The sequence below is a fragment of the Amblyomma maculatum genome, chromosome 1, assembly GCF_055883805.1.
Source record: "Amblyomma maculatum isolate TAMU_Amacu chromosome 1, ASM5588380v1, whole genome shotgun sequence".
Taxonomy (NCBI): domain Eukaryota; kingdom Metazoa; phylum Arthropoda; class Arachnida; order Ixodida; family Ixodidae; genus Amblyomma; species Amblyomma maculatum.
The window spans coordinates 364,995,527-365,010,430 of NC_139344.1; the positions used below are offsets into that span (position 1 = coordinate 364,995,527).

Genomic DNA, 14,904 nt, shown 5'->3' on the forward strand with positions numbered 1-14,904 from the left:
TGGTGGCATTGCCGGGACTTCGCAGCAGCGGAGAGACGCATGTGCGATCTCTCTCTCTCTCTCCAGCCCCTGCAAATCCTTCGGCGGCAAAGCAGCGTCAGAAGTGCTGCAGCACGACTGAGTTGGATGAAGCCGTGGGAAACTGTGAGCACTTATTCCCGCGACGCTTCATCATCGGTGCTGTCTTGTGCTATTACTAACTGTCAGGCAGCTTGGCAAGTCACAAGGGCGGGAGATTTTCAGATTCTTGTGTGTGTGCACCATTTGGCCTTAGTGCCACAATGATTTTCTTGCAGTAATTTTTATGAGGTATATAGCACGTGTTTACATCATGCTGTTAAGCACTTTTTCCAAAACATATGACACCTTAAACTAGACATTGAGTTGCCATCACAGACTCAATTGCAGAAAAAAAGTGTAAGAAAACGTGTTATCTATAGCATAGAGATAAAAACAATGAGAACACTTTCTATGTGTTGGAACTGTTAAAACACTGGATCGGGTTTTTTGTAGCAGCATGGAGGAGAAGAAAATTGGAGAAAAATTATTTTAATGGTGAAGGAGAATAGACACATACTGTTTGAAACTTTGGTGCTTGCTCGTTATTGTTTTTTGGAAATAATTCTTAGAGAGGAAGCAATGTAGACCATCTAGAACAACAAAATCAGCTGATCTCGCAAGACCCAAACACTAATCCATATTGATTTATCAGTCGCTTGGACAATTATTTATTGATCTGTAGCATAAATAGATATGGATTTCTGTCATGAAGGCCTGCCTTTGCCGTCAGCCTAGGGAAAAGCAATGCTTTTAAATTTCACGATAGACTTCTGCTTGCTTGTTCAGATAGTGGCAGCCTCATGTGAGCCTTTTCGGCAGTGTAAAACAATAAAGCAGAAATAAAGAAGAGATATTTGAAACCATATTGTGTCAAAACAAAGCATAGATGGTGCCCTTTTGGTAAAATCTGAAGTCTGTGAAATTGGACGTGGCTTTTTGTCCAACAGGCTAATTACATAACTGTAGAAGTGTAATTTTTTACTCTGAACTCAGGCTGGACTCGGGCATGGCAGTTTTTATGGGGCTGCTCATGCAGAAAACAAGACAGAAACATTTTTTAATCACTGTCGCTCGAGTCGTAACTGGAAAGCTGCACCATTTCCCATTCTGTTCACTTATCAGTTTTGATCAGCCTTTTGCTACTTTAATTATGAATTTGTAGTCATTTGGAAAGATGAAAGCTGGCCTAGTGAGGTCACATTTTCTGGTGCTTTTAGGCCACAAAGCAATTTAACCATGCCTTGTGCTCTGTAAATTGATAGGCAGTAGATGGAATGTACGTATTTAATGTAATGAATCTATGAGGCCACTGTAAAACAGTTCTATTCAATTCTTACCATTCACTCGTGTGACTTTGATTCCATTGAGGGCCATGAGGGCGGGGTGTAAATGAAGTTACAAGAAAATTGGTATGAAATGGGAATTGGAACAAAATCATTTATCACCCTTTGCTCTCCACGTATCAAGAAGTGCCATATCGCCACGCATGCTTGGCGCAATAGCACATGCCGTTACAGACTCGTGCACGTGCAGTTTCTTTGCGCTTGAATTGTGTCCATTAGTCATGTGCTTAGTGCTATTTGTCACAAACTAGTGCCCCTTGTTCGCACAGGCACTTTTAATTCATGAAAATTATCTTTTATCGGCTTGGTGCCTGATGCTAGTTGCACGGTTATAGTCCTGCAAGCATTCCGGTACAGCTAGGAAAGTTGCTATTTTCATTTTCATGGCGTATAGCGTGCAAAAGAAAAATTGCACAGACACGTAGCAGCGCCTTTTCTTTGTCTCATTATAGTAGTAAAGTTCTCTGTGCCAGCCTACCTGACACATACATTTGCAGCACCAATAGGACCAGTACAGCCTTTCAGCAAACTTCCGTGTTAGTTTTTTTTTTTTTGAATGCTTGCATTTAAAAAGATGCAGTTGTAATTAAATAATATTTGAGAACTTAATTACACTCAGTATTCTGCTCGAACTCTCCTTTTTGAGACTGGAATACATATTGGAAAGGTTTTCAAAAAGTGATTCAAAAGGAGTACAGCTTCATGGATCTGTGTGATGCGTAGCATGTAAGTCAATGCCTGACGGCGTTCTATTGCTAAAGGCTTCTTCTGTAGGTAAAAATACAGAGTTTAGTGGCGTGGCGAACCACTGTGACAGATGTGTACCTGTATCTCTTCACTGTGGCGGCAGGAAGGAAGCCCTGGGCTCCATGGGCAACGATGCAGCTCTGGCGTGCCTGTCACTCAGCCAGCCGCTCATCTACGACTACTTCAAGCAGCTCTTTGCCCAAGTCACCAATCCTCCCATTGACCCATTCCGTGAGAGGATCGTCATGTCTCTCGTAAGTGGGCGATGGAAAGTGAAGTCTACTCTCTGAAGACTCCTCTCGATGGCAGCGTGCAAGAAGGCAGACATTTATACTGGTTTTTGTCACGTGCATGTGAAGATGATCCAACAAACTGTGATTGCTGTTTGGGGTACAATTTGATTGATTAGTCATAAAGCTATGAGCCTCTGGTTAAGCTAACTTGCATGCTACTATGCATTATGAGCAGGTGAGCAGGGGCTTGTAAACATTATAAATTTTGAATTGAAATCAAATATGTTATTTAATTCTTATTTGTATTCAAAAAATTGATATTCGGAGTTTTCAGATATTCGAAAATTGCCGAACGCATTGAAAATTTCACTACACTGTGCTTTCCTGACAACATGTGCAAAGTGCACAGAGCATCATTTTATGAAACCAGAAAAAAAAATGTCATTCTGACTTTGATTTGATCTTAAATGTTGACAGCCATCGTGCAGGTGTCTGTCGAGAATTACTGTGGTGCAAATGCTTTTTGAGAATATAACAGCTTTACTCAGTTTCATGCAAGCCCTTCTTGTTCAAAAAACCAGTATACAGAATCACGTATAAAATTCAGTATTTTTCAGTAAGGTATACATTTTTGTGCAATTCTAGATTAATTTTGTATGTAAATACCATGTGAATTCTTAATAAGCAAGACGAAGAATGTTTGCCATTTTTATTTTCCACTCATCTGATATTTGATACAAAAAGACATTTTTTTCCATATTTGTATTAGAAAAAAATTCAGTATTCCCACCCTTCTAATTGTGAGTAGTAGCTAACGTCGCTGCTAGTATTAGATCCTTGTGAGTTTTCTCTCTTTTTGTACTTTTTAGCAGATTGGAGTTAAGTTGCATACATTTCATTTGGAAGGTCTTTTGTGCCCAGCACAGCTTCCTCAGCAAGGTGCATCAGAAGTTAAAAAATTTGTTTTTGTTTCTTAATGAGTTATCAGCGGGATATTGAGCGACTGTCAATGAAGTGAGTGCGTGTAAGCCTTACCTGATCAGTTGGCATGGGATGCTGCAGGCTTGCCCCATTGGGCCCGAGGCCAACATCCTGGAGCCAAGCCCAGCCCAGTGCCGGCGGCTGTGGCTGGAGCAGCCCATTCTCTCTATGCGTGACATGGAGGTCATCAAGGAGACCACCTACAAGGGCTGGAGGGTGAGAGGTGCATGCTTGCTTGAGACCACAGTTGGTCTTGTCTGCACTGTTGGCTGGCTTTTCTTGGGGCGAATGCATATGCCGCTCACATCAACAACCCTTGACATGCTTTGATGCCTCATCCTTGCAGATGTTTGACCCCTGAACTTCTTCTAAGTTACCTGGAATCGCACACTTTTCCTAATACAGTGCGAGTTCAGGAATAAGCAGAAGTTGAAAAAAAAAAACAAAAGTGGTCGCAACTGCACAGTAGCGGCAATCCTTGTTGGCACCGGACTAGAAGTTAACAATCTTCTACCTTTGCAATGTCATTTTTGTGGGTAGTAAGTTAAAAAGACTAGTCACAGTTGGTACTTCTTCACTTGACATTATTTTAAAGTAACACTTACTACAAAAACATACGAGAATTTTTGAAAATCCTTTGATAGTAACCATTCCGTCTCGAGATGTCCACTTGCCTTGGTGGACGGAACTGTGACAGACAATATAAGCTGAAAATGTAGCTGTTAAGTACATTCCTGCAATAAAATTATCATCATCTGTTAAAGATTGCACTACTGAAGGAACCATGAAATTGCAGTCTTGCCAGAGATGTACGCAACTATGTTAGCTAATGCCCTCATTGTGCTGTTTCACACTGCAGTATGATTTTTTTTGTGCAAATTCATGTTAATTCATGACCACAGTCAATAGCAAGCAAATATTTTACCCTATCTTAGCCCACATTTTTCTTCTTGATTTTAAGTATTCAGGCTTGGGGTACACACCATTTAGTTTCTTCTTTGGCTCAAGACATCATGCAGGTTTCCTTGACTGAACTTAAACTACTCTTAGTCACACAATTTGCTTTACTTACCATAGCAGTCCAGCGCAGCGTTACCAAGAATTTTCTTTGTTGTGCAGAATTTTTTTCACGACCCTTTCTCAGGGGCATCATCTTTTTTGCAGCAGGGTGCTTCAACAGAGTTGCCACTGATAACAACCACCCGAATACCAAAGAAGTACCAACATTATTTATGTTATTGCTTTGTGAACACATCTGACACTTCTTGAAAAGCTCTTCTTGCTTGCATAATTGTTGGAACAAATGCCGAGACCAATGTTGGATATGTGCACCAATTTGGCTCAGCCATTCTGCCTTTGAGAGATTGTGTTGGAGAAAGTACTTTTTTCCATAAAATCTCTTGTACTGCTTAGGAGAGTATGCTCGTTATTGTGTTATAGGTATTGTTGTGAATGACTTGGGCTTCCATATCTTTCATCCCGATCTTGTATTTTGTTGACCAGTGTAATTCGTGAAAGCATCCTGGCTATCTATTCCTGTTCCGCAATTTAAAACATTCCCTCGTCTGGCTCCCACTTTCCGTTTTGCAGAGTGCTTTAGAAAAAATCTTGCTTTGTTTTTCGCTTGGTCTGGCACTCTTTTCAGAATAAGGGAATTTTCAACCATGCAGTTATTATACTGCTGCTGACATTGTAGTCTTTCGCAGTCACTGGCTACATTGTGAAGACTGTCTTGAAGAAATGTGGCTGGGACTGCACTTTGCGAGCTTGTCCTTTTGGTTGCCTTCTGTTCAGACCAAGGTCATCGACATCGTGTTCTCTGCCTGCGAAGGAGGACCGGGCCTCTTGAATGCCATTAGACGCATCTGTGATGAGGCCTGCACGGCAGCCAAGTATGGCTACACGCTCATTGTCCTCTCGGACCGCAAGGCCGGCAAAGACTTCATTCCAGTCAGGTGAGGTGCAGTTGTCCTTCGTACTTGCCAAGAAAGGCTATCTTGTGTGGATGTTGGACACATTTGTGGGGGAATGCAAGCTGTCTGTGATAATTTAAAGCAAGAGCTCTCAGTCCCCGTAAAAAGGTGCTGAGTAACTTGTGTGCCTTAGCTTCCATCTCTTTCTGTCTGACACGCATGCAAAATGGAGCGTGCAAATGCACAGCCCCGTAAAAACCCAGAAGAGGCAGAGTTTAAGTAATAATAACTACTTCGTAGTAGAACAATTTGTTATGAGCAGTTGGGTTGAGATTAGTCTCAAAAATGAGCATGTAAAGCAAAGATCACAATTAAGATCATTCAGAGGAACCCAAGGGCTTGCCTAGTTCATCACTCAATTCGAGAAGTCACGTTTTAATGTGTAATTGTTAGTGCATACTGTTCTAATGCACAGATGCATTATGGGGAGGGATTTTGGAGGTTAGTTTGTTTTTAGTTAAGAAAGCATTTAATAAGTATTTATGTTATGTCTGACATAATGCCTCAAGAAAGCATTTCTTCAACATTGGCTTAATGGTTACCCTGATGCCTAAATTATCACAGGAGAACATCACTTTGAATGGCTTATGTTGCGGTCTTTGTCAGGCGTTTTCATTCTCTGGACAGTTTGAAAAATTGGTCAGCAAATGTGTTTTATTTTACGAATATAAAATTCAGTAATTTGGCTGATTACTGTTTGATTCAGATTCTGAGGAAGCTGCAGTAGTTTTTGTTAAGACACTTGTTCAGCAATAACAGATATGCATTCATCGTTGAGAAAATTGGGCTTACAGAACATTTTTTTCCGCAACTCAGTTCAACCTTGTCCCACCAAGATAATTGATAAGGGTTCCGTACTTACCATTTAGAAGGCATGCCTTAGATAATCCCATCTATGAGATCCACAAAGGGGATCAACTCTGGATATCACTGCAATTTTATCTTTGTGTGTGTGTGTGTGTGTGTGTGTGTGTGTGTGTGTGTGTGTGTGTGTGTGTGTGTGTGTGTGTGTGTGTGTGTGTGTGTGTGTGTGTGTGTGTGTGTGTGTGTGTGTGTGTGCGCGCGTGCGTGCGTGCGTGCGTGCGTGCGTGCGTGGGAAAGTCACTGGCAGCAGCAAGACTTGTATTAAGTGTTTTTACCTCACTGGAAGCACTGACTTTTTGTCATTTTAATACATTAATCAGACTGTTCGGGTGAACATGCACCTTCGAGTGTGCGGTTTTTATTTTTGGAAATTTACCTACTGTGATGCATAGTCCATTGATATTTTTTGCTGAGTTCTGTATTCCTGTGGGCTTGTGATTCTTGAGTGTGTTGTTGTGTTGTGCTTTCAGTGCCGCTATGGCGCTGGGTGCCGTCCACCACCACCTGATCACCATGCGGCAGCGCATGAAGTGCGGCCTCATCGTGGAGACCGGAGAGGCGAGGTAATATTTGGTGGTCACACTGCTCTGCAGTCAGCAGGCTTTGCGAGATGCTTTTGGCCTGTAGCGTTTGACTCTGAAATTAAGCAGGACAGGAATGCTGTCTCATAGTTATTGTGTACTGTCAGTCAAGGAACAAGTTACAGCTCTCTTGCTTATCTTTTCTGTTTCCTTTATTTTTCCTGAAGTTTTTGTCTTTAAAGAAGGTGGGATATAGAAGATGGTTAAGCAAGAGGAGAGTGTGTCCAACTGGTTTAATAAGTGGCATTTGCATTTAAATTACAGGTTAGTCAGTGTATCTGGCTGATGATGAGCCCAGGAAACTTTATTTGTAAATAATCAATGTACTAGCAAGTGTTACTGGTAGTTTTTTGGTTTTTTCAAAAGCCTTTAAAATGGTGAGATTGATGAATAGCAATGCTGACAACATTCACATGGAAAATATTTGTAACGTGCAAGTCCTCAGAGATCCCATTCCTGTATTAAATGTCATGGTTTAAACCTTGTGTGCTTCATTTTCTGGCGAATAACTAAATGAGGACTTTTTTTTTAAGTTACCACAGATCTTTTACTTTAGTGAAAATTCACTGAGAATTACTTAGGGTTACCTTAGAAGTCACTTTTCTAAGGGGGCTGCAGCCTTAAAATGCAGGACACAAAATAAAACAGCTTTGAGGACATTTCTGTTAATGTATCAAGGGGGGGTTTCTTGCTACAAAGCAACGGTATATATATATATATATATATATATATATATATATATATATATATATATACACATATATATATATATATATATATATATATATATATATATACACATATATATAGACAAAGCTAATTAAGTCGATTCTGATTGACTTCTTTCCAATTTCTATGTCCAATTTGTATCATTAGGATTTTGCAGTCAGTGTAGGAAATGGTGAAAATGGAATCTAACAAAGTAAATTATTGGTTGAAGTGGATTGGTCCTTGTTTTGCCATCACTAAGCATTGTATTGAAAAACCTTTATTCCTTGGCCTTATATGTTGTCAGTGCTGCTGCCCTCTGTTTCCTTGTTGTGTGGTTTGGCGTAATGCTGTGGTGGCACTGCTGTCCCTGACCATTGCAGGGAGGTGCACCACATGTGCGTTCTCCTGGGTTACGGCGCGGACGCCATCTGCCCGTACCTGGTGTTTGAGATGGTCACCATGCTGCGTGCGGACGGCCTTCTCAACCCTCCACTCTCGGACGAGCAAATCTTCAAGAATTATGTGGCGGCCATGGAGCGAGGAATCGCCAAAGTGCGTACACGACCCCCCATCGACGCAGCCATGCATTTCACCGAGCATGGTTGTATGGTGCATCCGTTTCATTCCAGGTGATGGCCAAGATGGGCATCTCGACTCTGCACAGCTACAAGGGGGCCCAGATCTTCGAGGCCGTGGGTCTTGCCCAGGAAGTGATAGACGTCTGCTTCCGGAACACCGCCTCGCGCATAGGAGGGGCCACTTTCGAGGTGAGTCCACTGTGTAGTGGGGAATTTTTGAAGACGGTGGAGGTTGAAAATCGGACAGTGACTACTATCCATCGAGCCAGGTGGCGGCAAACAAAAGCTAAACAGCTTCTTAGACATTGTACTATCGAAGGAAACTTTGTCCTGTCCAAAGATTGAACCCTTGGCCACTGGCCTTTGCGGAGCGGTTACTCTACCAATTAATCCAATCAGGGCAGGTAGCAGAGTGATGTCAGATTGGTCATTTTAAAATGTGAGTGGGGATTGTGCATGTAGTAGCCTTGCTTCATAGCCATATGCCTGCACCGGGCTAGACACTAATCAATAATTACTCCCTTACAATATTCACATGCAAGGTATAGGCTACGGTCTTTCCCCCCTGCCATTCAGGCCACAGTTTAGACTGCTCTTTCCTTGCGTAAGTTGGCATTTTACATTGAATGGATAGCAGGATTGTGACTGCATAGTTATCCTGGTCTGTAAAACAGCAGTGAAAGTATTTTCTGCTGAGAAATGTAGGATTGTTTCAGATTGAGGTAGTTGATTATAGTGTTCATATTTTTATGTTTAAAGTAATGTCAAATAGGGCATGCATGAGAAAAGACGGGACATTGTGAGTGGTCATATGATGTCTTTGCATCCTTATATTATGGTGGCTTCTTGCACCATAATATGCAGTATGAAGTTACCAAGGGCTCATCTCAGCCGAGTGCATCTTATATAGTGTCATTTGGTATTATTGTTAACTGTTGTCTGTGGCTTTACTTGTGGCTAGAGGACTGGTACAGTTTACACAGTAGGCATTGTTTACTGATCCCATACTTTCAGGGATCAGGAAAAAATAAACGCCGCTTTTTGGAATGCCATATATAGTTTGAAATGGGCAGAGACTTTTTGTGATCAAATCTGTAGCTATAGGTTTGCAAAGACTCATAAAAAAAAAACAATGAACGCATTCATTTTTCTGACACAGAGCAAGCAACAGAAGATCTGGCAAGCAACATTACTGCTTAACAATATACAGTCGACCCTCGATGTAATGAGCCTCATTGTTACGAAATTTGAGATGCAATACATGCTTATTATTTCTCAATCTTTTCCCTAATGAAAACGATGTATTTTTTCTCACGATTTAACTAAATAATTTTATGCCGCACTTTCGATTTAATGAAGCCCTCATGCATCGCATGCATTTACCAGGAGGCAACTTGATAGTTGGGTGGGAACTAAAACTTTACTTGAGATAGACCACATTTTACATTTGCCCTTTTATGCGCCAATTTTGGCGGCAGTCTGGAATCTGTGAGTGAATTAAGATGATGATAGGAATGTACCGCCTCGCCATTTGTGGTGCGAAAGTTTCAGGTCGCGTCATGACGTCACTGGCCAGTTGGAACGGGTAAGCACTTAACCGGAAATCCTGTATTGGCTCTCATAGTAAACTCGCCATTTTTAAAAACAAAATTGACATCAGCCATGAATGAGGGTTCATTACACAAGAAGAGCTTGTTTTTTTTTCATCATGACGCAATCTTTTTAGCATCGTTCACTTCAACAGGCATTTGCTGATATCAAGGCTCCAATGAAATGGACAACACCGGCCCTAATTGCGAAATGATAAAGCAAACATATTGAAAACCAGGTTTGTGCAGCCATACGGGCCGCACAAGCCGCCTTCGGCATTCCTGTCAAGGACAGTGAGTTTTTCAAGTTGCACCCTCCCTCCCTTCTCCGCACTTTTCCACCTCTAAAGCTAATGTCAAAAGACAGCATCGCTGGACAGCATCTTGGCAAGCTGCTAAGGAGTGCCCTGTCCACTGTGACAGCATGAGATGTAGGAACACGCTGACTAATGCTTTCTTTTTTAAAATTCTCAGCAGCCAAAGTGGAAAGTGGGTCTGTTACCCGAGTAAATATTGTACAGGTACGTGAGGTTTGAGCAAAAGATTGCTGCACCCATGGTAGCTGCACTGGCGGGGGAAATGGGAACATACGACAGCTTCCCCTAGATCAGCTGATCTAGACAATTCCCGTTTGCAAACGTTGGATGATGATGATACAGGTGGCGGCTTTGAGTACTAGATGCTACGCTCATTCTTATTGCTGTGCACACACAGAGAAAACTTCTTTCGGGTCCGTTTGCTATCACTTGTTATGCTCCTGATATACAAAAGAACATCCGGTGCCCTTGTTGGTACTAGTATTGCTAGAATTTCTTGCTTATTTACTGATCTGGCAATTAACAAGTTCCTGTGTACTAGCAGTGTTCCACGAACCTGTTAGGTTATTTGGACAGCTAAAACATGGGAACCTCATGATAACAAAATTTGCGATATAACGAAATGTTTGGCTGCAAGTGGGACTTCATTATATTGAGGCTCAACTTTATGACAAGACATATTGGAAGTCATCTACGACATCTATGTCATGTTGCTCCACCCCTGGGGGTACCATGCTTGCAGGTTCTAGCTCGCGAGCTGGTCCAGCGGCACGACCTGGCGTACATTGGCCGCGAATTCGACAACCTAGTGCTCCGCAACCCTGGATACTACCACTGGCGTAGTGGTGGGGAGAACCACGTCAACGACCCACAGAGTGTTGCCACCCTCCAGGAGGCCGCCAGGTACGTGGTCGTATGGTGTGCATAAAACATGACATCGACACCGCTGTGGCGCAGTGATTGGGGCACATGACTGCTGTGCCCAAGGATATGCAGGATATGTCGTGGTGGCTACTTTTCGATGGAGACAAAAAGCAAGGCACCTGTGTGCTGTGCGATGTCTGTGCACGTTAAAGAACCCCCAGGTGGTACAAATTTCTGGAGCCCTCCACTACGGCCTCTCTCATAGCCCGAGTCGTTTTGGAATATTATATCCCATAAACCAAACCAAGCGAAATATGACATGACCATCTTATTGTTACTTGACAACTGCATGTCGCTGTTCAGGTGACATTGTGTGATTGTCACCTCATTGGGAACAAGTGTGCTCTGCACAATTATTGGTGGTGTACCCTCATTGCCCTCATTAGTGAAACCGATGGTATTACCAGTGCTGAGTAATGAAACCGTTGAATAATTTAAAAATGAATGATTACATCTGCTTCCACGTATTGAGTGTTATCTTTCTTTGTTTCTTATGATTGCTTGCCACATTTACTGTCCAGACTGTGCTAATGGGTGCTGTATTATATGCTTCAAAGTGCGCAATATTATCAAGGAAAAGAAATTCATCGTAATTCCTAGAAGCCGCAGTTCTTGTCATGTGGACACACTACAGGGCTGAAAAGAAATGGGAGTTAGATTAAAGGAAAACACTCAGCAACCAGAGCCTGTCATTCCCTTCACCTTTTTCGCTTTATTTCACGATGAAAATGAGTGCTGTGGTTTGTTGTGTGCAGTTTGAACAGCAAGGATGCGTACGCCCGCTATGTGGAGAATGCCATGAAGAGCATTCGACAGTGCACTCTCCGTGGACAGCTCGAGTTCAACTACGCCAAGACTCCCCTCGACATCTCCCAGGTTAGCACTCTTCTTTGCTGCCTGACCCATCCATGTCGCCAGAAGCTTTTAAAGTTTATGGCTAGGCTTGGTAGGTGTAACGTTAAAAGATAGGAAGCAAGCAGAGTGGGTCAGAAAAATACCTCGAGCTAACGACATTCAATTGGAAATCAAGATGAAGAAATGGGAATGGGAAGGGCAAGAGTGCCAAGTGTGTTTGCAAAGAACAGAGCTGCACTAGCCACATGGTGCGATTTTCCACTGATGCAGTGACGTCATTCTGGTAACCATTTTTACTCGTTACCTTAAGCCAATGCTGGTAATGCAAATTTGTCGTATCACGTCGTGTGATGACCTGTGCATTTTGTTTTTCATCAGCGTAGTCTTGTCGTGAAATGTAAGTAGCCAGCTGATGTATGCTTTTGTTTGTTTGTGCTGGTAGTCTGTTTACATTAGACGAGATGCTTTCTCAAGAATATATATTTTTTTCATGCATAAAAGCTCGTGGTTTGAGAGAAAAGAAGTGAAAGTCTCTTCTTTTCCCCTATCGTGCAGGTCGAGCCTGCCAAGGAAATTGTCAAGCGCTTTGTGACAGGTGCCATGAGTTTTGGCAGCATCTCCATCGAGGCACATACCACACTGGCCATTGCCATGAATCGTGTCGGAGGAAAGTCCAACACGGGCGAGGGCGGCGAGAACGCTGACCGATGGGCCCTCCAACACCCGGACAACAACAAGCGCTCTGCCATCAAGCAGGTCTGGATTCATCTTGTCCTGTCCTTCTAGGTGTTGACTTGTACAAGACATTTTCAGGCTCACGTCTTTAGAAACTATGTGACCATGCGTCCTTTTTTGCTGGCAGGAAGCACGTTGTACTTAGCATTTATGTGAAGCTACTGAACTGAAACAGAGTGCTAACAGCTCAGCTATGTTTCTGCCAGGCGGCCAGACATTGTAAATTTGACTTTTGGCCGGCCTTATTTATATCTTGTCCCTACAGCATCTTCTTTCCTCGTCTTCCCTGTTCTTCTGTGGGCACAGTTATAACTGATCAATTCAGTCATGGGCAGTTCTAAAAGCTGGACATAAGCAGTCCAAACAAAGTGTGCTTGGGTCGAATTCCTCTTTGTCAAATACTTCTGCAAAGTTCTGTTTAGCTCTCTTTAAAAAGGTAATAAAGCAAGATGAAACAGCACCTTTGAAAGAAGGCTTTGAAGACCACCAGTGATAAAGGCAGCTTGCATAGGAGTGAATGAATTAAACACATGGCCCAGTACAATGAATGATGCCTGTCGTTGTGGCTACAAGTTCTCAATAGTTGTAGGACTTCACTGGCTTGTTTGACCTGTGTACTATGTATTTGATGTATGTGACACTTGCTAGTTGCAAAGCGTTCCTCTGAGTTCTGTAATGCATGACACTTTGTTCTTGCCCCCTCTCACCCTTCAGGTGGCATCGGGGAGGTTCGGCGTGACGTCTGCCTACCTGGCCAACAGTGACGAACTGCAGATCAAAATGGCTCAGGGAGCCAAGCCAGGAGAAGGTGGCGAGCTGCCTGGATACAAGGTGACGAACTCCAGTCACAACCTACGAAAGGGTCATCGCATGACTTGTGACACTGCTTTTTCTTCTCATTGCTTTGATGTGTTCTGTGACCGTAGCGTTTAATGCACACAGTTCCTTTCTGACCCTGATGCTGCTGTATTTGCAGAGCATGGTCAACTTAGGGTGATTATAGTATTATAAGGTAGGGCAGTCAAAAATGTCTTCATTAAAACAAAATTTCCAGTGGCTATGAAAATGACTTTTAGATGTTCTGCAAACAGGTATCATTTGGGAACAGCGCTAGTCATATGGAAGCTCAAATGAAGTCATGTGACGGAATAAAATTCAAGGACATATGTATTAAAGTGTGAACTTGCTTTGTGTATCAGTATATAGTGAATCCGCAGTGGCATTGATATCAAAGTGATTTTTTACACAATGCCATTGATTGCTACTTCTAAGCTCTTCTGAGGGCATACATAATGGTAACTTACAACAGCTCTATTGCGGGGATGCGCACTTAATTATATGTGCTTTGTGGCTGTTACATCAAAAGACATGCATGTAGTCAGTGTGAATGAAGATAATCAGGTATGAAGATGAACAGTATGTAGGCCAAGCTGGTTGTTGCCTTAATGATCGCCTTCAAGAGCCGAGTCTCTTGGCTAACTTCTCCTGTGTTGCAACACTCGTCGTTCTTTATTAAGCATTTTTTTAAATGGAAAGAGTAAGGATGGGTGGATGCAAGGTCAGCCTTTAAATAAAGGAACTTGGTATGTTTGTTCCTGCTGGTTACATTTACGTCTTCAGATGTATAAATAATGTGTGAATAAGTGTGCGTTTTCGCATCATGGTTCATGGAAGTTAGTGGTGTGCTTAACCCATTTTGTTCACTATTCTTTGGACTTTGTTGTGCTGCTTGTAAAGTAATCTGTTATGTGGAGTGTAATAGCATTTGCTGTCAAAGCATAGGTCGTGCCAGATGCGAGAATTTCCCATTCAGCTATGCATGACATGTATTAGTGCATTAATGACGGAAGAGGACATGTTTCCTTATAAACCAAGGTAAAATAATTAACTTGCTTGGTGTTTGACAACATGGTATGGCTACACATCTAGGCATCCACTCGGATTGGCTTAGAACGTAGTGGAATCATCTTTTTCATGATGCCGCAGGTAAGCGAAGACATTGCCAAGACCCGTCACTCCATCCCAGGTGTGGGACTCATCAGCCCCCCGCCACACCACGACATCTACTCCATCGAGGACCTGGCTGAGGTGAGCACTGCAGAAGGTGTATTGCTTCTTCTAGCTGGTGATATGTTATGTATGGAACACGGTGGCCATTGGTGGTGTCTAGGAAAAAAAAAAGTAAAGGAAGAATATTTGTGGTTCTAGCCTGTACATCACTATAGGGCAGGGAGAAGGCTCATGGAGACAATTGCATAGCACGGAGGTCAGGGACACTGGTCTCCTGTGCAATTGTCTCCATTTATGCCTTCACTGCCCTGTAGTGTATGAAGAAACTTCAGTCACTGAAAGCGTTTTAGAGAATGGTGTGCGAGGAGGGTAAGACTGGATAAAATGATGATTGTTTCTTTAC

At 42.5% G+C, this 14,904-nt stretch overlaps 1 protein-coding gene across 1 annotated transcript in view; it reads left to right on the top strand.

The window, feature by feature from the left end:
- Positions 1 to 14,904, top strand: part of LOC146208018 (uncharacterized) — a 153,307-nt gene that overhangs the window by 105,517 nt on the left and 32,886 nt on the right. Inside the window, exons 13-23 of the mRNA XM_084591702.1 lie at positions 2,254 to 2,404; positions 3,446 to 3,580; positions 5,159 to 5,319; positions 6,672 to 6,764; positions 7,874 to 8,045; positions 8,123 to 8,260; positions 10,720 to 10,880; positions 11,657 to 11,777; positions 12,312 to 12,512; positions 13,206 to 13,322; positions 14,478 to 14,579. Coding sequence (XP_084447828.1) covers positions 2,254 to 2,404; positions 3,446 to 3,580; positions 5,159 to 5,319; positions 6,672 to 6,764; positions 7,874 to 8,045; positions 8,123 to 8,260; positions 10,720 to 10,880; positions 11,657 to 11,777; positions 12,312 to 12,512; positions 13,206 to 13,322; positions 14,478 to 14,579 — 1,552 coding nt within the window. The remainder of the gene's footprint in view (positions 1 to 2,253; positions 2,405 to 3,445; positions 3,581 to 5,158; positions 5,320 to 6,671; positions 6,765 to 7,873; positions 8,046 to 8,122; positions 8,261 to 10,719; positions 10,881 to 11,656; positions 11,778 to 12,311; positions 12,513 to 13,205; positions 13,323 to 14,477; positions 14,580 to 14,904) is intronic.